Source organism: Tympanuchus pallidicinctus, unplaced genomic scaffold (assembly GCF_026119805.1).
Source record: "Tympanuchus pallidicinctus isolate F22 unplaced genomic scaffold, pur_lepc_1.0 scaffold21, whole genome shotgun sequence".
Lineage (NCBI taxonomy): Eukaryota > Metazoa > Chordata > Aves > Galliformes > Phasianidae > Tympanuchus > Tympanuchus pallidicinctus.
In genome coordinates, this window is record NW_026294733.1 from 3,058,562 (window position 1) to 3,081,046 (window position 22,485).

The window sequence follows — 22,485 nt, forward strand, 5'->3', positions numbered from 1 at the left end:
GTCTCCCTGCACTGACTACAAAGAGGGAGCCCCTGCTCAGGTCATACCAAGGTTTAGGAGAAACTAATCCTGCCAACGTGACTGTGAAGATTAAGGAAATGCCTGAGAGCTCTAAGGGGAGCCCAGGCCCCTTTTTGAAGTTAAAACAACAGGGACACATGGCAAGAACTTTACCCACATTGGCTGTCAGAGCCAACATCAACAGAAGAATCAGTGTGCACCACTGTGTACCATGTTGAGGAGGAGAAAGGGAAAAAGGCATGAAATGTGACACTAAGGTGAGACAGATAAATGTTGCCAAGTGAGTTTATTCACCAAAAAGGTGTTTGGAGAGCTTAGAACACAAAACAAGCTGAAGGAGAACTGTTGGGGAATATTGGTACATGAAGACTCATGTGCAAGGCAGGTTGTTTCTCACGCCAGACTCCAGTGCAGAGTTAACATGCGCTCATACTCACGAGGTTGAGAGTCCTATTGCTCTCCCTAGTGAAAAGAGAAGAAAGAATTAGACACAGAATAGACTTTGTGCTGCGGCCTTGTTCCTCTCCTTACTAGCCCAAATGTTGATAACACTGACGGAAGATAAAGAACAGTCTCAAAAGGCCAACTACTTCCTTTCATTATGAACATCAAAGGAAAGATGACAGGTTTCACACATTTGAAACACTCCAGCTAGTTTGGTGAAGTACTCTCCCCATACCCTGATGAGCTTGTGGGACAAAACTGTATGCTTGGTGAAAATTAGAAAAATGTCTTTGAAGTTAAATAAAACAGGAAGCCACATACAGATTGGCAGAAATGGGTGCTTTGCATTTTCTCTTAAAAAGCAAAAAAAAAAAACCACCTTGCACAAGTCATGGTGCATCAGAAATGTCTAGCACACACCCATAAAGAATTAGTGAAAAACAAAATCAACCCTTCATTTGTAGCAGTTACAGGAAGGGTTTCACTCCTATACTTACAGGTACGCATTGCAGAAGGTACACCTGTTGCCGTATGTGTTGCCGTCAGAGCCACAGTGGGGTATGTATTCCATGGTGCAGATGGGAGAGACTTGCTGGATCCCATTGCAATGTTCCTGCACACACAAGGAAGACATGAGTCTCTGCCTGGGATCAAACAGAATTTCCCCAGCACAAAGAGTGAAACTGGAAAATCACGGCAATAACCAACTGAGTTCCTCCTGGTGAGGAATGAGACCTCACGCTATTCCTGTGCACTGCCATGTCCATTCCCATGGGATGGATGGCAGATATTCTACAACCAGTGTGACGTTCCCAAAGGACCTCCCCAGGGCTGCACATTGCTCCCCCCGTTTTTGAAGTGGAACAGAGGACAGTCCCCTGTGATTCTAACAGTCATCAGATCCAGCTCTTTGTTCCCATCCTTTTCCACTCGCCTTCGTTATATCCTCTTCACATCTTCCATTCTTTCTCTTGCCAAGATTGGTCCGCTGCTCCCTGGAGGAAGGAGAGATGGACGTTAGCAGAAACCCTTCCCATTCACAACCATGGTATAAGAGCACAACCTTGTTCCCATGTGGTACATGGGACATTTTCAGATTAATTAGCTAAGCATTACATGAGCAGCATTAGCAAGAACATGCCCTCAAAGACCAGGGATGTGTCTTATGGAATAGTGTTTTCCCAGGCCGTGAACCTCTTTTCTGGGTCTTTGGGGGCAGTGGGCCTTGATAAACACCCATCTCAAACACCAATCATGGCAACAGGGATAAGCAGGACCCATGCAGCACGAGGTTTTAGACAGAGCCCTCACATGTTACTCAGCACTCAGAGATGTGTCCAATCACAGCCATAGTGGATCCCCTGCAGAAGAACGAGTACTCACAGGTTGTGAGCGCACAGCGTGCATTCGCTGGCATAGGTGACGCCATTGGTAGCACAGACTGGATCGTAGATCATGGTGCAGGCCATCAGCTCCCTGCCATCCTGCAGTGTGGAGGTTCTGTACTTGCTGCAGTCAAGCTGGGAGACAAAGGCAGCAAATACTCTGTATAAGGGAACTCAGGCACAACCCCCCTGCTTACGCCTCTGCCTTTCAAGATCTGCCACAGGATGGGTTATGGTTATGTATTGACTCATTCTTCATTGAAAACTATCAATTTTCTGTCACAGCCTCATGCTGGAGAAGACTGAATCAAAGCTTGAAGGCGCGTATCACTCATTCAGCTCTGCATTTATCATGATGCCCTTAGAGCTTGCTGAACAACTGGGACACTGCAAAATGCAGCTCGTAAATAATCTGCAAAACAAACTGCTATGATTTATGCACTTCCTGCAAGAGAAGCTCAGTGTGACCAAGGAGTGTGTCATGGCCCACAGGAATTGAGGAGATGTGCTGACATGCCTTTTGTTGCAAGGGGCTGGTTCTGTGTGTTGCAACCAGCCAGAAGGACAGACAGCAGTTCAAAATGATTTATGCCATTTGAAGAACCGGCATTGAGTTTTAGCTATCCCAGTTTCTCCAGTGCGAGCTCTTCCTCACTGATTTATGCATCTTGGTCTGAGCACAGAGCATATCCAGGAAACAAAGCAATGACATTTCATAGTCTGTTTGTATAGAAATGAAATATCTGACTCACAACGTTGACTCTTTCAAACACATGATAATGAGATGGCTTTGTTTTTCTATTCCCCAGTGAGCGTAAATAGTTTAGAGCAAGCCACATATAGCTTATCTGGTATTTTTTATAAGATTCATTGTTGGTATACATTACAGTATATCACATTTACAATAAAAAGTAAGAGGGGCTTGAATCCTCTGATACATTAGGTATAAGCATCCAAAATGCAGGTAGTTTTCTAATCTTTGTAGAACATCCCTTTGCACAGCACAGGTATCCAGAAGGCACCAAGTACCTGGAGGTGCTCTATGTCCCTTTCCATACTGCCAGAACAGATAGCTACACTCCCATAGCAGGTATGATAGGCTGCTGTGGGAAAGACATTTCTTCCTGTAATGCCTTAAATCATATATGCTACCTGTCTCATAACTCATTCCTCACCTGTCTTCTTCTCTTTCTTTCCCTGACTGCACAGCGTTCCTGCTGCCAGGGTTGATGTTTACCTGCAGGAAGGATGGCAGCAGGAGGGCACAACACGGCATCACCAAAACCAGCCAGCGTTGTGCATGCTAGGCAATAAAGCATCACCTCAAGCTCCTGTTTTCCTATCTATCACTTACCTCAGGAACTTCCTCTCTGCACCTCCCATCATGCTTTTTGGCAACGCTGGTTCCTAATTCACTGGAAGAGAGAGAAAACAGAGTTGGCAAAGCTCGACACGCAGCCATGGTGATACATGAGCGGGTGACCTGCAGGGCTTACATGTTGTGGGCACACAGAGCACAGTCGTTGCTGTAGGTGACACCGTCAGTGCCACAGATCTCCTGCAGGATGAAGGGGCAGGCGGCAATGGCTTCACCATTCTTACTATTGCCCAGGTACTGGGTGCAGTCAAGCTGGGGAGAAAACAGTAACGATGCTGAGTCAGCTGCTGGGAGACAGACTGTCTCTCGAGCCACAGGAAAATCAGGGTTGATATCAGTTTAGTCTCCCCGTTATAAATGAATTAATTGTAGTTGGGTTTGGTACTGTTTGCTAACAAAGGGAATGCAAAGAAATAGCAGACCAGAAAGATAATCTTCCTTATGTAGCGTATGCCCCAAAACAAGCATTATTCAAAGGAATTTGATATGAGGAGTTCGGCATTACATCCGGTTTGACATTAGGTCATGCCTGACTTAACTAAGCCTTAGATTTTGTTTCTGCATTTTCAAAACAGCAACAGGAAACTGTCCCACCAGCCTCTGTTGCAAAAATCTTCACAGTGTTTAAAAACAGTTCCAATACTTGAGGATAAATAAGCAAGTATCTACTGACAGCACTGCAAGTCAGTCTACACTAGAGAAGCTTCTGACACTTCACAATTGTTTTGCATACCTTCTCCTGTGTAGTATCTCTTATTATCCACATTCCCCACACATCCAAGAGCAAATTATAGCAAAGACAGCATTATAACAGTGTGTCTTTACTATAGAAAAGGTACAGCATTCCCTTGAGATGCACAAAGTTATTTTCAGTGTTTTAGAGCTGCTCTGCATAAGCAGAATAAATGTGCTGAGATATTATCAGCACATATTGTTACCGTGCATGTTTATAGAGCTATTTCTGCAAGCATTCTGTGAGCAGCCTTTTCTTGGCTGACCACAGTATGAAAATTTTTTAACCTGTCTGCTGCAATGGGAATCCCAGCACTGAATGAGTACACAGGCATCTAACACAGCTTCTGCTCTTCCTCTCCTACTGTGCTAAAATGGGCTCTGACATTTCCCTCCAGAGACCTGCAGTATTGGGACACTTCGTCACCCAAGTCCTGGCCCATTCCCCTTCTCTGTGGCCTGAATGGACAGACCCTGGTTAGCAACCTCTGCACCCACAAGGCAGGAATACAGGAGACAGCACTCATCTGACACTTACCGGGGTGCTACGCTCCTTGCATCTTCCATCATGGCTTTTCTTAACCTCAGTCCCATGTTGTCTGAAAGGGAGAGGCTGTCATTAAGGAGTGTGATTTCTAAGCAGGAACAGCCTTCTCAGGTCTACTTGTAGCAGACCCATTCTCTTTTTCCTCTGCACAAATGCCACAGCCCTCATAGGATGCTCAGCTGTTAGCTGGCTCTCCCACAGCTCCCTGAGGATCACATCAGGGGGAAGCCATCTGAAGTACTAACATGACTAGTCGTTCCAAAGTAAGTCTTGTATGCTGCACTTACACATTATGGGCACAAATGCCACACTCATTGTCATAAGTAAATCCATCTGTGCCACAGACTGGGAGCAAAATCCTTGGGCAGCGCACCAGGAGTTTGTCACCACCGATTCTTCTTGTTGGGTATTGATCACAGTCAATCTGCAAGAAGTAGAAGTGTCAGCCCTGGAAAAGTCCTTTTCTCAAAGACAAAACTTAGCATTGCCTCCTGCTGCTCTCCGTGTCTTTTATGCTGGGATGCTGAAACAACACTGGTGCTACACTTCAGTTCTCTCAAAGTCAGTCTGAGTCAGCTCTGCAGAAACTCTCTTATGCCCAGGAGGAGGTATATGGCACTGTATAATCTGTCAGATGCCAAATCACCAGGGCAAACAGCTCAAGCAATCCCAAATGCCAGTGAGCTTCACTTCTGATCTAAAGGGGTCACAACCTACTGAAACAATTTGCAAGATATGGCAAAAAAGAAAAAAAAAAAAAAAAAAAAAAAGATATATCATCTCCTTTTCATTCTGCACTACAGAATCAAACAAAAGAAGGCAAGAAAATAGTAAAGGACTTTTCTGGCAACACATTTAGAGATCATCCTTAAAAGAAGACCTAAGTTCTTCCTGACCAACTTCCACATTGTTTGTGTGTTGGATACATGTTGGCACATCCCAGAAGACACGTGCAGAGAGGCAGGCTTCAAGCCAGCTCATTTGCAGAGTAGATGTGGCCTCAGAAAATAGTTCAGTGGGTTGAGGCAAGGGGAGAAATACACCTTATGTTGTATACTCACATCAGGAATCTCCTGCCTGCATTTTCCATTGTGCTTCTTGCTGACATGGGTCCTCTGCTCTCTGAAAGAGGGAGATAAAGTTAAGTAAGCAGACACTTTAGCTCTTGGTTTAAACACTTGCATGCAGAATGAACCAGACATAGCCTAAAGCAGATACCTAACAGAGGGCTTCGGCCTCTCTGGGTGATTGTATTGATACAGCTACATTACTCTGCTCGTTAACAAGCTCATCACGTCTTCTCATGTTATTTAAAGCAACATTCTGAACTATTTCTTTCTCTGCTCAGTCACTGCCCAGCCCACGGACTAATCCAAGGAGCTGTGTTCTGAATCTTGCAGATTTCCCCTCACGATCACGAAGAAGGCATCAGAAGAAAACTCGGTAAAAACAACAACAAAATCCAGTTCTTAAGAGACTTGAAGAAACAAGCATAAGCAGCAACGTAGAAGGAAGCCTACCAGCATGGCAAAGTGTTGCTGGCTACTTTGGAGGAGTGGGATATGAGCAGCACTTACGCATTGTGGGCGCAGATCCCGCATTCATTGTCATAGGTGAAACCATCTGTGCCGCAAACCGGGCTCAGGATCCTTGGACAGGCTACCAATGTTCTGCCATCCTCAGAGACTGCGGATGGGTACTTACTGCAGTCAACCTGTTGAAATAAGGAGAATAAGCCCTCCCAGAGCCTGTGCTATGCGGGAAAAGTCAGTGTAACACTTTTCCGTTCTGTATTCCAGGCTTCCTAGTTTTTGTGACAGGGAAAGCCCTGATACATTAACTAAATTATCTATCAGAAATGGCTTTCGGAATGCTACCCTAATTCTCTAGGAGACAAGAAATAGCACCTCTCTTAGAGAACGAAGCCTTCAGGCAGAGGATCATTACAGACTTTTCAGTCTTTTTCTCATCAACACAACAGTCTTGAATTAGGTGGGAAATATTTTTCAACAGCTGGAAATCTGATTAATATTGTTTTGGTTTGTGTTGGTTTTTCTCCTTCCTTCTCCAGTGCTGTGATTACTTAATAATTCAGATTCCCTGCAGTTAAGCATGGCAGCTGAAGTGATAAAGGAGGAATCTGTTAGAAAACAGGCTCCCTGCATCCCAGAATTTTTGTGCTGCAATGTACAAGCTTTTCTTCCTGAGGCACTGGACTATTACCCCAGTATAAATATACAATAAGCTACGCCCTATAAATATGTATGCTTGGCTCTCTTATGAATCTCACTTTATCTAACAAAGCTACCAGCACTGGAATTTTGAATGCTTGTTACAAAGGGTGGAAATGCTTGTCACCTCCAGAGAGAAACCTGCCAATCTGCACAGCACAACTCACGGAAAATCTGGGGCCTCTTCCTTTGCCGCTTTGTTTCAAAAGCCACCCACACCAGGCAGGAAGCAAGAGCGTGTACCAGAACCCCTGGCCAGCCCTGTCATACATTTTCTTAGGTAAATCAACGGGATTCTCTCTATTAACAGCCCTAGGAGATGGATTTGTATTTCTATTACACTTACTGAGCCAATCTCCAGCTTGCATTCTCCATCATGCAGTTTGGAAACGTTGGTGCGATGTTCTCTGAAAGAAAGAGCTGTTTTGGTTAGGAAGCCCTGAGAAAAAGCTGAGATACTCGGGCAAGAAAGCAAAGTTCCACCCATCATGTAAGGCATGGCTGAGAGGTCTGGATGCAGCCCACAGGTGGTAGCAACCACTCATGAGCAGAAAATGCATGGTATTTCCATATCATACAGCACTGAACAACACTTTGATCTATTCATGCCTCTGCTGTGGGTTGTCCTCTGTCTTTTTCATGATTCCCTTCATGGGCACAGACTGAGAATGGGGAAGAAATTTGCAGCTGGCTGGAGAATTACAAGTAGCCAGCTTCAAAGAGTCTCACAGTAACGTCTACCCTAAAAAAGACTTAGAAAGTGTTTTACATAAGCGTTTCCAAGAGACTTAGCTATTTCTAATTACCCAGAAAGATGTTCTACAGAAAAGACTTACGCATTATAGGCGCAAATCCCACATTCATTGTCATAAGTGAAGCTATCTGAGCCACAGACTGGTTTCAGAATCCTTGGGCAGGCTACCATGACGTTGCCATCTCTTACAACTCGGTGGTACTGAGTGCAATCAACCTGTAAGAACAGCAGGAATGGAAATAAATAAGTAAACAAGTAACAGGCTGAGCAGAGAGCTGTGGGTGCCCCATCCCTGGACGTTGCCCGATGCTGATTTGATTGGAGCCCAGGCAGCCTGATCTGGTGGGGCGCAGCCAGCCCAGGGCAGGGGGTTAGAGCCCAATGATTTGTAAGGTCCCTTCCAACCCCATCTGTTCCTTGATTCTATAAAATAAAATTCTTTGCGGGCACCAACAGAGCAAGACTTTGTCTTCCCGTTGGACTTACCGTAATGTGCCTTGGCCTGCACTCTCCGTCATATTCCTTCTCCACGTTTGCACTGTGTTGCCTAGAAGGAAGCAGACCTGTGTCAGAGATTGCAGAGAGCAGCCACCACCCCCGGCTGGAGGTCAGCACCCTGGTGCTAACTCGCATACTCCTCCACACAGCCCACATTTTGGGGACAGAGCTGTCGCCCTCAGTTCTCCTGCCCCGCAGCTCCCCTGGGCTTCCACAAAGCTCACCTGTTGTAGAGGCAGATCCCACACTCGTTGCTGTATGTGGAGCCATCTGTGCCACAGACAGGCTTCAGGTTCCTCGGGCAGGCTACCCAGCTCGTCCCATCCTTGCCAATGCCGCTGGCATACAGACTGCAATCAACCTGTGGAAGCAGCACAACGTCAGCCCTAGGGTCAGCGCCCACAATGAAAGGCAGCCTGGCAACCTCCTGCCAGGACAAACACCTGAGGCATCATTTGGAATCTGTTCAGGCAGTCAGGAGATAGGAATCTTCTGATCACGCTTTCCTGCAGAGGACTGGGGGAGGCATGACATGGAGAAAGGAGAGCTGTGTGTAAGACAGTGCCTAACGAAGGCAGCTGGTAATTGGGAGCCTGGCCATGCTCCGCAGCCGCTCAACTCAAAATCTGATCTTTTCCAATCACGCTGCAGTCTCTGGTGATTTGCAGGAATCTCATAACTGCGTGGGAAGAACCTGCAGACAAATGCACCACACAGACCCTGCTGCTTTCCTCGCTTTGATATGGGTATAGGCAGGAACACTGTACTGTATGTCTTACTGTATAGAAAAAGATACCAGCATCATGTCTTTGATGCTTTCAAGCTTATCATCTTAAGATAGCTTTCCTCTCAAGAAGGTAACTACTGCTCCTTGACTTGGACTAACTCAATTATATGCAAAAGTTAACATAATAGGATCACATAATTCTTTCTTTCTTCATTTTAGTTCATGAACAGAAAATAGTATAAATGGGTGTGTTTTACTTTTTCGTGACTTGGCAATATCATTCAATCATGCACTGGCAAGTATTATTTGAGCAACCAGGCTTTCGTTAGATTAATCCACTTGCTCATCAGGTAATTATATACTGTTCTTGTTTGACCAGAAGCCTGGAATAGAAAAGAATAAATGGAAAAAAAATCTGTAACTCACCTCAATTCCAAAGGTAATATCTAAAAGAAAAGTGGAGACAGAAAACAAACACATATTACTAATATGCAGAGATGTCATATGCAAATCTTTTCATGAAACAGTTACATTTAGAGACTGTCGTCGATTGGCTTATTGGGTTTAAGAAAATGCAATTTTGCATTATGCCAGTGGTGTACATTCATAACATGAATCAGAGGTTATTAAATGAAGTTTCATTGCACTTTCAGTAGGAGGCCACGTGTGTTAGCCAGTTCTTAAGATGCTTCAGGGAAGAAATGCAGGTATTTTCAAGCCTGCACTGAGTTTAAACTCTTCTGCAAGACTTTGTATTTGACTTCCAAGAGCTCAGACATGCACATTTCAGGTGACTGTTGACCACTAGCACTGTCCTTCCCACAACAAACTTCTCAGTTACCAGGAACAACACAGAAAATTTATAGATGATACAAAATGCAGTGTTTGTGTTGCTTACATGGACACAGATGCCATTTCACACAGCTTTGCTTCGCTGTTGTACGCAGCACTTCCACGTGCAAACTCCTGCCCTGCACTTAGCACTGCTCCCTCAGCAATTTGCTCCTATAAACCATGATGAAAACAGTCGCCTGTATAAGGTTTGCTGAAGCCTGGATCTTGAAGTCTAGTGTTTTGTTGTGCTCTCAGAAAGAACATTCTTTCATGGAACAAGTTCTCTAACACATTACTACGTCCAAATACTCTCACAGATAGTCTAGTCTCTCATCTAGCTATAGTCACCTATATGGTATAGTAGGAAACACTCACCTGCAAAGCAGCAGAGGGCCAGAGCCACCTGTACAAACTGCTTGGCAGTCTTCATGGCAGAGCGACTCGAGGCCCACACAGCTTGCTTACTCTCAAAGTGGGAGAGGAAGGGCAGAGGTAACAGCAGGAATATATAGCGTGTTGTCATATCAAATGGTCCCACCTTGTGATGTAACACCCAATCTGTCATCAAGACGGGAAGCCAAAAACGTATTTACCCAGCTCAGGGTTTCTAGCTAATGATTGACGTGGGCACAATTGCCAGGAAGGGGCCTTTTGTGTGTCTTAAGGGGAGCCAGGGAACAAGGAACATCCCATGGCCCCTCTGCTCCCGGATCTGCCCCGGTGTGCCGCAGCTCTCATTTGCCCTATGGCTGGCTACACACAGTCAGGTCTTCCTCCTCCTCTGCAATTTTAACTGAGCTCTGAACAGATAGCAGAAGCCCTCATTATTTAACCTCAGAGCGTGGTTTTGTGCTCCTCATCACTGCATTTCATCTCAGCTTGAGCCCAGGCAATCACAGCCTAGAAGGTCACCCCATTCTCTGTGGGAGAAATCCTGCTCTTCTGCTGCTTAAATAAAAGAAAACCAACAGCAGCAATCTGCTCTGTGTGTCTGCTTTTTATGCATTAATGCAAGGAACAAAAATGTGAAGTTTGGTCCTCAGATCCACTTTTCTGTCTGCTCACTGCTAACTCCTGTGGGTACCCCACCTGCTCCTCTGCAGTACACTTCCACATCCCCCATAACCTCACCCTGACCTCCCTCACCAAGCCTAGGTGACACCACCCCACAGGGCAACAGGTCAAATGCTTTTGCTGCCTGGGTAGACTAGATCTACTGTACTTCCTTTATCTAGGAAGTCTGCCAACTTTGTAAAGATTGATATTAGCCCATGCGTGATTACCTTCCAAGCAAGTTTACTGTGCACATTAATCATTCCTTTATACTTCACGTCTTCAGTTTTCTTCAAACATCTCCTGAAGGTTTGCCCAGTACTAAAGTAGCATAGCTTGGATGGGTTCTAAATGAGTTTTTCTCCTTAAGTAGATTTTTATAAACTGTAAAGATTGAACACAAAAACAAAACAGTTTTCTCAACCAGAATCCTAGCTTTGCCAAGTTTTAATCTTTCATATTTTGTACTCACTAATCAAAATTCCTATTTGCAGATCTACTTTCAGTGTGATTTAAACAGAGCGAGCTCAGGTTGAATCATCAGGTTTATTTTCTAAGGGAAGTACATCTCCAACACCCCTCGCACTTGAAAAGCAAACCAACAAGAACATGATTTTTGGGATTACTTAATGGAAAACTCTATTTGCTCTCACATCCAGTAGCTCTGCTAATATTAGTACTTTGCAGTATGCATCCACAGAGTTAAAACCTCCCCAGATATCAACATTTCCAGCCAGAACATAACCATTTCCAGGTCTGTCTATTCTCATACCGTATCTGATATTCAGCTCTGATATCTCCTGCCTTGTTCCTTATCTCAGTATCACCAAATGTCAAGGACTCCAAACCTTTGGACCAATGTAGCTCTCAACTAGAAGGACCTCTATTCATTCTGATTACAATATCCATCTCTCTGTGCCTATTGCAGCCAAGACTATCATCAATTAGTGCGTCCTGGCAGAAGAAAATGTGTCTTGACAGCTTAATTGCCAAACTCTGTAAAGCCTGTCACGGTCAAGAAAATTCCTGCCAATGTCCACAAAGATGACACCTGAATCTTATCGGCAAGGAGACAGTATTTGCAAACTAAATCTGCAGTTAAAATAGATTGACTCAGCATGTTCTATCAAGATCACAGCAATTGTCTTCCAGCTAAGTTATTAAATTCAAGGAATGTTTGCTATAGGATACAGATTAAAGGGACAGAACAGCAAACACCTGTCAGTAATGTAGGGAAGGAAATGACATCTAGAAAATATCGCTGCAGCTGTAGCTGTGCCTTTGCTAAGGCAAACAGCACCGGTCTTGGGGTCTCTGCATAATGCACAAGCAGCCCCATGCTGCAGCCCTGCAGGCAAGCTAGCTGCTCTGTGGAGCAATTAGGAAGAGCTTTTTCCATCAGCTATCTGTCCATCTCATCCTCTTTGCTCATTTTCACTTTGCCAGCAGAGTGCCTGTGCTAACAGCACGGTGTTTCTTTTCAGCCCTTCAGCATCAAGGTAAACTGTGAATTTTCATGTGGCTTCGTATTTTGCAGTTGGTTGTATTGACATCTTACTGCCTTCAGTGACCTACTCAAAAAGAGCGCTCGTATCTTCATGCTGGGGAAGTACTGTAGACCTCTTCCAGCTCTTTGCCATGTATTGCAGACCTGGTTGAAGGGCTGCTTAGCAAGAAGTCTCCTGCAGAGGGCTGAAGTAGGGCAGGTGCCAAATCTTGGACAAGAGCTCTGTGTAGCAGGGAGACTTGTAGTGCAGGGAAATGTACCAAAAGGAGCTAAATAGGAGCCTTAAAGACCTGAGAGAAAAGCCTGTTCATCAGACCCCAAATATAAATCAGATGGACCACAGAGCTGAACCTGTGATAATCCAGGGAGACAAGGCTGAAACCCTCAGGGATCCGTATGCTGTGGTTGCTTGGAAGGGTCCAGCATCCTAGGGATGTACGGACAGCCACGAGACAGCTCTGCAGCAGACACACGGGGTCCTCCTACGCAAACAGTGTCAGGCTCCTGCAGAGGCCGTACCATAGCATCACACTTTCATGCAATCATCGCTTTCCACATCGCGCTGCAGCATGCACAGACTGCTGCTCTGTTGGCCATGGGAGTTGGTGGGCAGAGCTGCTAGACTGCAGCGATTGGGAAATAGCAAGGGAGTACAAGGTCTGCAAAGGGTTTTGCCAGAATCAACAGTCCTCAGAGCAGCATTTGCATGCCCTTAAGGATTGCATAAGTACCTGACACCTTTTATGCAAAAAAAGCAGGAGGCTCAAGCCCCTGCAGGGAGCAGTTGAGCTCAAAACCCAGCTGTGCTTGGGAGAAGTTGAAGAAACGCTGTGAGAAGCAGGAGATTTGTGAGAGGCCTGGAGGCTGCCAATTCATAACACCAGTCCTGCAAAGCCTTAGAAAACACTGTGAGCCACATGGGGTCAGTGGGTCTTGGCAGAAGAAACATCTGTAATAAAGTGCAATTTACAGCAAACTGAAGACTTCCCAGAGTGCTGATACCTTTCCAGGTTCATAGAGGACTGCTACGGTCTCTTTACAGTGTTAAAGGGCACCACAAAGAGAAACCAAGAGCAAAACAGAGGACAGGATAATATATTTGGAGCACCTCTTGATCTTTTTGCCTCCTCCTTCTTAGGAACCCTGTGGAAATGACACATTGCATCGCTCACCCGGAGCCCTTCCTGGAGGTCAGCTGCTTAGAGCACTGCTGGGGACAGACATCGCCTGCAAGCCACCGGATCAAAGTGCAAAAGCAGGCCCTACAAGAGGAAGGAATGATGGAAGAAGGAGCAGTGGGTAAACCTGCTAAAAGGAAGGAGTTAGCATTGCTACCTATGGTAGGCTCACTAACTACAGCACAGGCAGCTTTAGCACACACTGCTGTGTGCCTTCTTAGCAGTTTTGTAATCTGATTAATAAACCCTTATACCAGCTATGATTTCTGTGCATAATTTCTGCTGGTAGCAGGAGAAATTCAGAAGGTGCTCAAATCCAGCAGAAGAGGCTACTAGGGCACCCTCCTCATCAGCTCATTGGTTTTGGAGGACAATTAATGCAGGTTTTATGGATGATTATTTCAAAATCTAAATGCTTGAAATCACTGCAAGTTATAATAGCGCTCTCAAGTGCGCCGATTTTCATTTGCAAGAACCTATTTTAAGCTTCAAATCGTGTACTGCTTTTACAAAAATCACATAGAGGTCCCTGCACACGATTTTAGCTGGAATCAGTGAGCAGACATCGTTAGTGCACATTTTTACCATCTCATATTCATTTTTCTCAGAAGGTATAAATAACATTCAAGGATTCACCCGCTCTAAGCAGAGGAATCTTGCATCCCTAGAAACAGCTAAATTGGATCCAACTGGTGACTTCTGCCATGCATAACTGTGAGGTGGGATTTTCCCACGTAGAAATAAGTAGCAATAACATATTTCTAAACCACAGTGTTTGCACACATTAAAAAAAAAATAAAAATCAGCACACAAAATATTAATCTTGTGTCAAAGCCTGCTGATAATCAAGCTATAGACAGATAAATGTGATACATGCGGAAGTACTTTATGAGAGTAAAAAAATCGATTTTCATTAGCTGCATTAAGAAAAAAAAGATCGTGATAACTTAATTGAAAAAAAAAAAAAATCAATATCTGTGGAGGGAGCCAAATTAATTGGCACTGAGTGAAATTCTGCCAAAACCTGAAAGTCACTCTGGCCTTATCTACAACAGAGAGTATTTGCAGATCAGGTCACAGCTAAAGTGGACTCAAACACTGTACGTTCACTCAAGGTCTTCTGGAAATGTCCTGCAATAAAGTTTACACAAATAAGAACATATTTGCTTTAAGTAACAGCCATAAACGAAAGAACAGGAAATACACACGGCCCATCGGGTGTTGGCTGGAAGAGGCATGACTGCAACAGTTAAAGGTCTTGCACTCCAGGATTGGTGCGTAGGAATAGAGTTCCATCTGTGGAACTCTCTAATGCAAACCAATTAAAATCTCCAAACAACCCTCTGAGGTAGGTAAGCATCTTTTAATGTCCATTTTTACAGGCAAGAGAAAAGGGCTGAAGGGAGACAAAGAGATACACCCAAGGCCCTACAGCGAGCCAGAGAACCCAACTGCTGGTCCCTACTAACAGAACACAGACCACATTCTTCTTCTCTGTGTCTGACATCTTCACTTGGGTTTTGGTGCTTAGTGCTCAAGGGACGCGTGGCGAGCAGCCGGACCGGGGACTCACACGTCCCTCCTGTGAGGCTCAGTGAAGAAAAGCAACAGGACGCTGTGGAGTTATCTTTATTGTAGAAACATGCTAAGACACAGCGAGGCGGCAGAGCCCGAGCCGAGCAGCGACTACAACAACATGCGTGGGGCCAACGTGGGAAGCCACCACTGGGTCCCCACAGCCCTTCACCCTCCACCTGAGCAAGGACAGGCCTGTTGGCTGCAGAAGGGGATGAAGGTGGATCCAACAGCACTGGGAACTCAGCAGCTTCCCTGGTGCTTGACATCAGATCTTCCTTTACTTGTCCTAGAGAAACAGGGGGCAGATGGTTTATTACTATAGTTCCAAAAGGCAAGGGACATAGAAGAACCACGAGGAAAGCTCAAAGCTGGGTTGCTTTGGACCACCTCCACCTCCTTGTGATAGGGAACTGCAGTACTCTGCTCTGCCAGCATCCTTTCCCTCTGCAGGGATACCTGAGGGGAAAAGGAACGGGCAAGGCCCAGCCCAGTAGAGATGAAGTCTTCATGATATTTGCATATCCCAATGGGTTCAGCCCCCTCAGCAGGGGCTTCCCTTCACCCTGCTACTTCTGCAGAAGACACACACCCCATCGTTGTGCTGTGGCAATAGGGAAGGGTGTGTTGCAGAGCCCTTTGCCCCAGACATACCCCACAGCCTGCCCAGGCAAGGTTTGACACCCAAACCCTTGTGAAACGTGGACAAGTTGTCCAAGAGGGAGCAAATCACCGCACCACTGTACCTTTGGTCACAGCTGATCCCTGGTATTTGCTGGCAGTCTGAACTCCATTATTTCTGGAAAGAAAGAGCAAAATAAGTCTATCCACAAGCACAACTACTGTTTTACGCTGGCAGAGCATTAGGACCTAGACGACAGCCCCTTCAGACAGCTCAGTGGCCACAGGAACCAGCTGGGATGCAGAGTGGCACTGGGGCAGTGGGTGGGTCACTGTTAGCCTCAGAAAACAGACAAATTTCAGCCTGGATCTACGTGCTTTCCAAAACTAATATCTAGCTGGAAAAGGTCCTGGTTTGTTGTTTGTTTGGTTTTTTTTCTTTTCTTCTCCCCTTCTTCTACATTCTTAAGAAAGGCATGACAAAAAGAGCACTGTAAGAAAATGGCCTTGCCCATTAGAAATCTGGGAGTTCTCTATTCTTAGAAAACAGATTAAAAAGGAGAAACTGGATATCCTTTTTTCTGCCTGACCTGTTAACTAACATGGACAGACTGGTGTCTATCGCATGGGAGATCTGTGAAAAAGCAGCTGAACAAAAAGAGAAACTGCAAGAAAAAAAATACAGCACTGAAAGCTAAACATTCTGGGAAGACCCACCATTAATACAGCTGTATGTCACATGGACACATGGAGGACGCAGCGGCCAGCTGCCTTGTTAAAAATAAAAATCGAAACCCTGGACTCTGCTACATTCATCTGCAGTAAAGCAGAACAGGATCAGAGTTGGCTGCTGATGGCTCAGACCTCACACATGCAGCAGGGGCCCTGCTGCCAGCCAGCCCCAGGGCTCTCTCTGCAGGAAGGTTTTCCACCACATCAGTGCATGCTGTCCAGTCACACCCTTTAACGTCAGATCTCTGTCCAGCCAGACTTCTCCTGTCCCTTCCTACAGCCATCCCTCCCTGCTGGCAATGCAGCCGCTGTTAGGGAAGGACTGCCACAGACTTGGAAATCCAGGAGGAGCTTTGCTAGAAGGAATGGCTGCAGGCTCTGAGCTTGGACACACGTTTTCTCAGGCAGCACAGCATTACCGTGGCTAATTTCAAAACACAACTCAAGGACAAACTACACTTTTGGGCAGCAACATTTTTCCAAGACTCAAGTCTTTGGGCCTTCACATCTTTGTTCTGCACATTGCAACAGCCTAAAACCATTTCTGATGCCAAAGGCACTGTGATCTCCTCCACACACAGTGAGTGCCTGGGCCTTCAGAAGGATGCATTAAGCTGAATGTTAGCATGAAATTCAAGTGGCAGAAAATAACACTGATCAGTACATTGTCCATAAGCTTCCAACTGAGAAAAAAGGGAAGTCTTTGATGGACACAAGGGGTTTGCTAAGGAAATGGGCTTCCAGAAATTTCCAATCTGATTCTTCAGGTGACACAATATACATAAAGAAAGAAATAATAAGTCTTTGTTTGGAGGGATGTTTTTGTGGAAGATTTTCCCCAGTGGAAAAATCTTATCACTTCCACTTAATTGCTTCCAGCTCTCCTTGGAATAGCTACAAATTGTCTGACTTCTGGCATTATGGCATATTCCTCTAATTGCAGAGACCCAAGAGCTGTAACATCTTGGTAAAACACAGAATGGTGAGGAATCGCAGCCCAGACACAACTCTGAGGAAATCCTGTCTGGTTTTCAGTTACCATGGTACACCCAACCTTGTCTGTCTCCAGCAGCACAAGCACAGCCACCAACAGGTATGCATAGTGTCTCCACTCCCAGCATACATGAACCAGCAATGGCTTCATCACACCAAAGAACAAGACACACAGACCTCCACAGCATGATCACAAGCAAAACTGTTTTTCTCTCACTTTTTCTTCAGCTTTAAACAGTGTTGAGAGCACTCTGGTACCTCACAGAAGAGAGGAAGAGGAATGGGAATGCCTCATTTCTAAAGTTTTGGGTATGGGTGGATATCCTGGCAATGAGCAAAGTAAAAGCCTTATGATGGTAATTTTGTTCTAAAGCTTTTCAACAAGCAATACTGTTTTACCTACAAACACTGTCAGCAAATTCATATTCAGAAGCCATCTCTCTCATTGAAAAAAAAAAAAAAAAAAAAAAAATCTTGCACAACTTCTCCATTTGGCTGATTTGATATTTTGATCCATTCCAGGTATGGAATTGGAGTAAACGTCAATGTTTCCCTGGGGATGAATATTCAGTTTCTCAGCAGTCCATGCCAACACTGAGGTCAGTCCCATACACCCAAAACACACAGATTAGGACAGGCTCCAAATCAAAGCTCTGGATGCTGCTGAGCTGCCATGTGTAGGAAGACAACGCATCACTGACAAATCTTTGACTTAGCTACTATAGGAGAATCACACAAGACTCAAGACCTTTCCCGAAAGAATACCACTTAGGGAATACATTTCCTTCCCAACCAAATCCCTGGATATCATTTGGGAAATTAGATCCTTATGATTTATACAATTGCAGTCTTTTTTGGCCTCACCAAAATCCCAGGAGAAAAGCCACATGTTTTCCCAGGCATGTCACTTTCCTACCATACAGTCTGGATAAAACATGGAAATTATGCCTCAAAATGGCTTAAATCTGAATCTGAAGTATGTTTACACACGTGGACTACATGCACCCTGCTAACAGGGCTCTGATGATCCCACCATAAATACAGGATCCAGGCTGGGACTCCAGCACACACCCAGAACAGAAAACAGGATGCCATAGCAGGGAGGCACTTACCATTTCAGGGACAGTCTTTCGGCATTCACCTCGATAGTTTACCGTGATGTAAACTGATGCTCTCCTGCAAAGGGAGGACAAGACATTGCTTATTCACTTCCAGTGCCACAGCTCTCTGACATCGTCACGGCGGTCCTCTGTGGGCTCCTTAAAGCTTTGATGCTACTTCCAATTTGATGGCATTTATTACTCCCCAAACAATCCTATGATTGGGCAGAAAGGGAATAAGGGACTCTGGAAAGTTGTGTATCTTAATTAGCTGTCATCAGATTAATCTCAGACATTTGATCTATGTTTGCTTAACAGCGAGGCACCAAGGACACACTTGATAGTGAGTCATGATATATCAAAACAAACAGTGTGCTGCAAAAGACACTCGGGAACGGTGGATGGCCCTGTATTACTGAAATCTCTCCGCCTACTCACATGGCAGCTGAACACAAGTCACATTCATTTTTGTATGTTTTCCCATCAGTGCCACAGACGGGTTGTGAGGATTCGCTGCAGAAAATCCTTCCACCCTTTACCCCGTGCAGAATTCGATCACAGTCCAGCTGAAGAGAAAAAGAAATCACATTTGGTGCTGGTTCTTTTGCAAGACCCTCCTAGGCACAACTTAAAGGGATCACAAACCAGGCATTGCCCTGAGCCCCTCTGCCCTGCAGCACATCCATCACACCTTCAGCAAAGAAATAACAACTCTTGCTGGGCCAAGCAGCCACAATTTGGGGACAAAGCCACCCTGACCCCACTTCCAGGCACAGACCCACTCATCTGATCCACCCTGACATCTCAGTCCAGGGCACATTTATCTCTCCCTGCAAATCCACAAGAACACAAGAAACGTCTGCTACCTGTCCCTAGTCCTTTATCAGGGCTTTCACGCTTGTTGCTTCTGCAAGACACTTGGCAGAAACGAAGGGAAAACCTCGACAATCAAGTTCAGCCGCCCAAGGGCAGCCCGACACGCAGCACGACTTGACACCCACAGAACGAAGAGATGCAAACATGTATGAATAGCTCTGACTAATTAAGCGTGCCCTCTCGTTTCTTCTCGAGCATGACAGCAGGAGCATCTAGGCATTGATTTTCCTACAAAGCAGACGTGGCACAGCTAGAAGGAGCTCAGAGCAGGAGAAACAAGACTCCTCATGATTAGATTGTAGCCCCACAAGCACACTGGCACACAGGTGCCTGTGGAGTCATGGCAAGTTTCAGAGAGCAGAGGTCGGAGATCCTACAGCCCTCTCTCTTCCTCAGCCTCACTGCCCACCTCTGCTGAAGGTGGGCACCAAAGGCTAAAAAAAAAAAAAAAAAAAAAAAAAAAAAAAAAAAAAAAAAATGCAGAGACAAAAGGAGTGAATTCTATGTTCCCATCTCCTTCTCCAGGTCCTATAAAAGGTGTTGCAATGACTGCAAATGGTGCAATCGGAGAAGAGCTGCAGGCAGGACATTTTGCCTCCTGTCCCACCTGGAGAAACACCATTCAGCACAGAGCAACGGCTCATTGCTTTGCTGGGTCAGCAGCACTATGGGGTTGAAAGCACTGTGGAGAACAAAGGTTTCCCAGCTGGGCAACGCAGGGGGTTCAGTGGCACCGGGTGCTGCAGTAACACCCTCTGTTTAAACATCACTTGCTAATTTCATTAATGTGCTGCTTCCTCCCTCATCTGGGTAATTAATGATGACACGAAGACACACAGTGCTGACCTTTGCAGTTCCCTGCCAGATGCCTTCCCACACACCAGACACCGCTGCCCACAGTGTGACCCACACGTGTACAACCACGGCCACACCAGCAGTCCCCCACAGTGACTGCTGCCTCTCCTTCAGGACAGCATTGCCCTGGGACAAAGCTCACGGGTGGCCCTGGAGTGAGGAGAGGGGCAGGTTTGCTCTCTGAATCACTCCTTGTCAGTCAGGCTGATCAGCATCCACTCCTTCACCAGACCTATCAGGAAATACCACTAAGCCCTGAAGCAGACTGGCATTATTATGCCTAATGCTTCCTCTGGAATGCATTAAAACTGCCCTATCTGAACCGCCTCCCAGCTTTTTCTATTCTAATATCATTTTTCTAAGAGCAGTCGGTGACAGACACTTCAGAGAGAGTTAAGGCAGTCTGCAGTCAGTCCCTCCAGCCCCACAGAAAGGCATTTCCTATCCCTTCCAAAATGGTACTAAATTGCTGTATGGACTATAAGTGGCAAGTCATTTTTTTTAATCATTGTAGCTCTTGGCAACACCCTGTGACAGCAAGATCCACAGGTTAGTCATCCTTTTTATAGTAACTTATTTTCTCCTATTAGTTTCATAATTTCTAGTTTAGCTTCGTTAAAAATAACAAATTTTCTTCTTGTGGAGATGGAGAGAGCATACACCCTCTTCTCCCTCCCACATGATTCCACATACAGTCGTTATCTATTGCTCAGTGTGTCCTCCTCCACTACTCCCTCTCCCCTCCTCTTGTCAGCCCCCCAGTCAGCCCCAGCACCCTGCTCTGGCCATGGTCTTTAACCCAACATCTCAGCATTCAAGAAGGGCCACCACCATCACCTCCTGGAGGACGCTCTCCCATACCTGACTTATTTCTACAACGAGCCAACTCCAGCAGCACTGGCTTCAGAGACTCCCATTTGGACACATCCAGCCTCACTCCTTTTTGATGCCAGGGGAAGGCATCAGAGTATAGACTCTACCACCCACTTAAACCCCTCCAAGGACACAAGTCTCAGTGTGAGGCTAGATATTGACAACAGAAACTGGGGCAGCTGCTGGGAAAGGCTGTGCCTGACCCGTGGGAGCTGGGCATACCGGCTGGTAGGTGTTGGTGCCTCCGCTCTGTCCCTGGCGGCCAGGTGCCGGGCTGCAGTCCTGAGCCAAGTTTCCTTGTGGGCTGGCAGGGAGAGAAAGCGCAGAGCTCATGGCACAGCCACAGGTGTGCAGATGCACTCAGCCACATCATCACCCCAGGGTGGAATTAAACTGCACTAAGGTGCACTGCCATTATTTTGCACATTGTTTTTCAACAGGGCATTTGGCTTGCCGTGGGATGGAGGGAATCCCTGCAACAGGACCTTTGAGTCCTTAGGGGTGGTCAGCAACAGATGCCCATTATAGCGATGATCCCAGAAACCTGGTCCCTGAATGTGCTACAGCCATTTCTGCTATGGAGATCTTTGCACTCTGTCTGCTGGCAGTGCTGGCTGGGGGCAGATGAATGGGCTGCACCAGCAAAAAGCAGGAAGATTAACAGAATTCCTCAAGGCTTAGACAACACAGCAACTGAGCCCTGCCAGAGTCTTGCAGGCCTAAAATCCCAGAAGGGTTGCTCAGTGCCCAGACAGCACATGGTGCACGCAGCACTGCCTCAGGTCAGCAGATGGGGATGCAATGGGCCAGGCAACAAGACAGGAGTGTGCCTGCCAGGAGGCAGGATCCAGGGGGCAAGGCTAGGGAGGGATTTTGAGCACAGCAGTCACCACTGCTTTGTGTGCAGGGGAAGCAAGAATGCCTTTGAAAAGGAAAGAGGGTTGTGCATATGCCCTATTCTATATGTTTTCTCCCAGTGTCAAGACCCCAGGAGTTGCAGGGCCAGGCCGGGATCCCAGTGCTGCTGTACTCACCCTCTGTTTGTGGAGAATGGCCGTCTCTCATTCATACCCTGCTGTAACCCTGAGCCACTGCAGCTCCTCTGGAAAATGGACAGGATCGTGTTTTAAAACCAAGCAGGAAAGCAGTGAGATTAAAGCAGCTCCTGTCCCTCCTTCTCATTCCCCTAGACCCTAGGAACCATGGGGCTCTTTATGAAGAAGCAGCTCTGATGCTTGCACTATAGAGGAGTCCAGAACTGCCCACTACGTATGCTCATACACAATCCCATTAACTAGCAGGGCTTGTAATGCAACTTGCCTCTCTGCCTTCACCAGCAGGCTCCTGCACCTCAAGCACCAGGACCACAGGTAACCCTTGACCATCAGGGTCCCCAGACCCACTGACCCCTTTTCCCAAGCCTGGTGATGCTTTGAGCTCAGTCTCACCTGGTTTGCACACTCTGAAGCAGACTGTTTGTTGCGCTGGGCAGTTCCAGACTGACCTCCTCTTTGAGCTTCTTTTTTGCTGGAAAAAGAGGAGAGGAGAAAGAAAGGAGCACTGTGGCGGTG

General features: G+C 46.0%; 2 protein-coding genes across 2 annotated transcripts in view; both read right to left on the bottom strand.

Annotated features, from left to right (window-relative positions):
- Positions 1-290: 290 nt before the first annotated feature.
- On the bottom strand, positions 291-10,131 carry LOC128081489 (ovoinhibitor-like). Its single transcript, XM_052684766.1, is given in 17 exon segments — positions 291-483; positions 963-1,460; positions 1,849-1,985; positions 3,026-3,057; positions 3,060-3,087; positions 3,205-3,265; positions 3,347-3,480; positions 4,499-4,559; positions 4,795-4,931; positions 5,569-5,629; positions 6,085-6,221; positions 7,085-7,145; positions 7,575-7,708; positions 7,979-8,039; positions 8,215-8,351; positions 9,144-9,163; positions 9,927-10,131. Coding segments are annotated over 16 exon segments (1,500 nt in total). The 5' UTR covers positions 10,117-10,131; the 3' UTR covers positions 291-483; positions 963-1,351.
- A 108-nt stretch (positions 10,132-10,239) lies between these two features.
- LOC128081490 (serine protease inhibitor Kazal-type 5-like) overlaps positions 10,240-22,485 on the bottom strand; it is a 76,322-nt gene continuing 64,076 nt past the window's right edge. The window contains exons 7-13 of the mRNA XM_052684767.1: positions 22,363-22,441; positions 21,949-22,016; positions 21,137-21,218; positions 18,749-18,876; positions 18,323-18,386; positions 15,611-15,663; positions 10,240-15,153 (exon numbers count right to left, since the gene is read on the bottom strand). Of these exons, the coding sequence (XP_052540727.1) occupies positions 15,658-15,663; positions 18,323-18,386; positions 18,749-18,876; positions 21,137-21,218; positions 21,949-22,016; positions 22,363-22,441 (427 nt within the window). The 3' untranslated portion in view covers positions 10,240-15,153; positions 15,611-15,657. The remainder of the gene's footprint in view (positions 15,154-15,610; positions 15,664-18,322; positions 18,387-18,748; positions 18,877-21,136; positions 21,219-21,948; positions 22,017-22,362; positions 22,442-22,485) is intronic.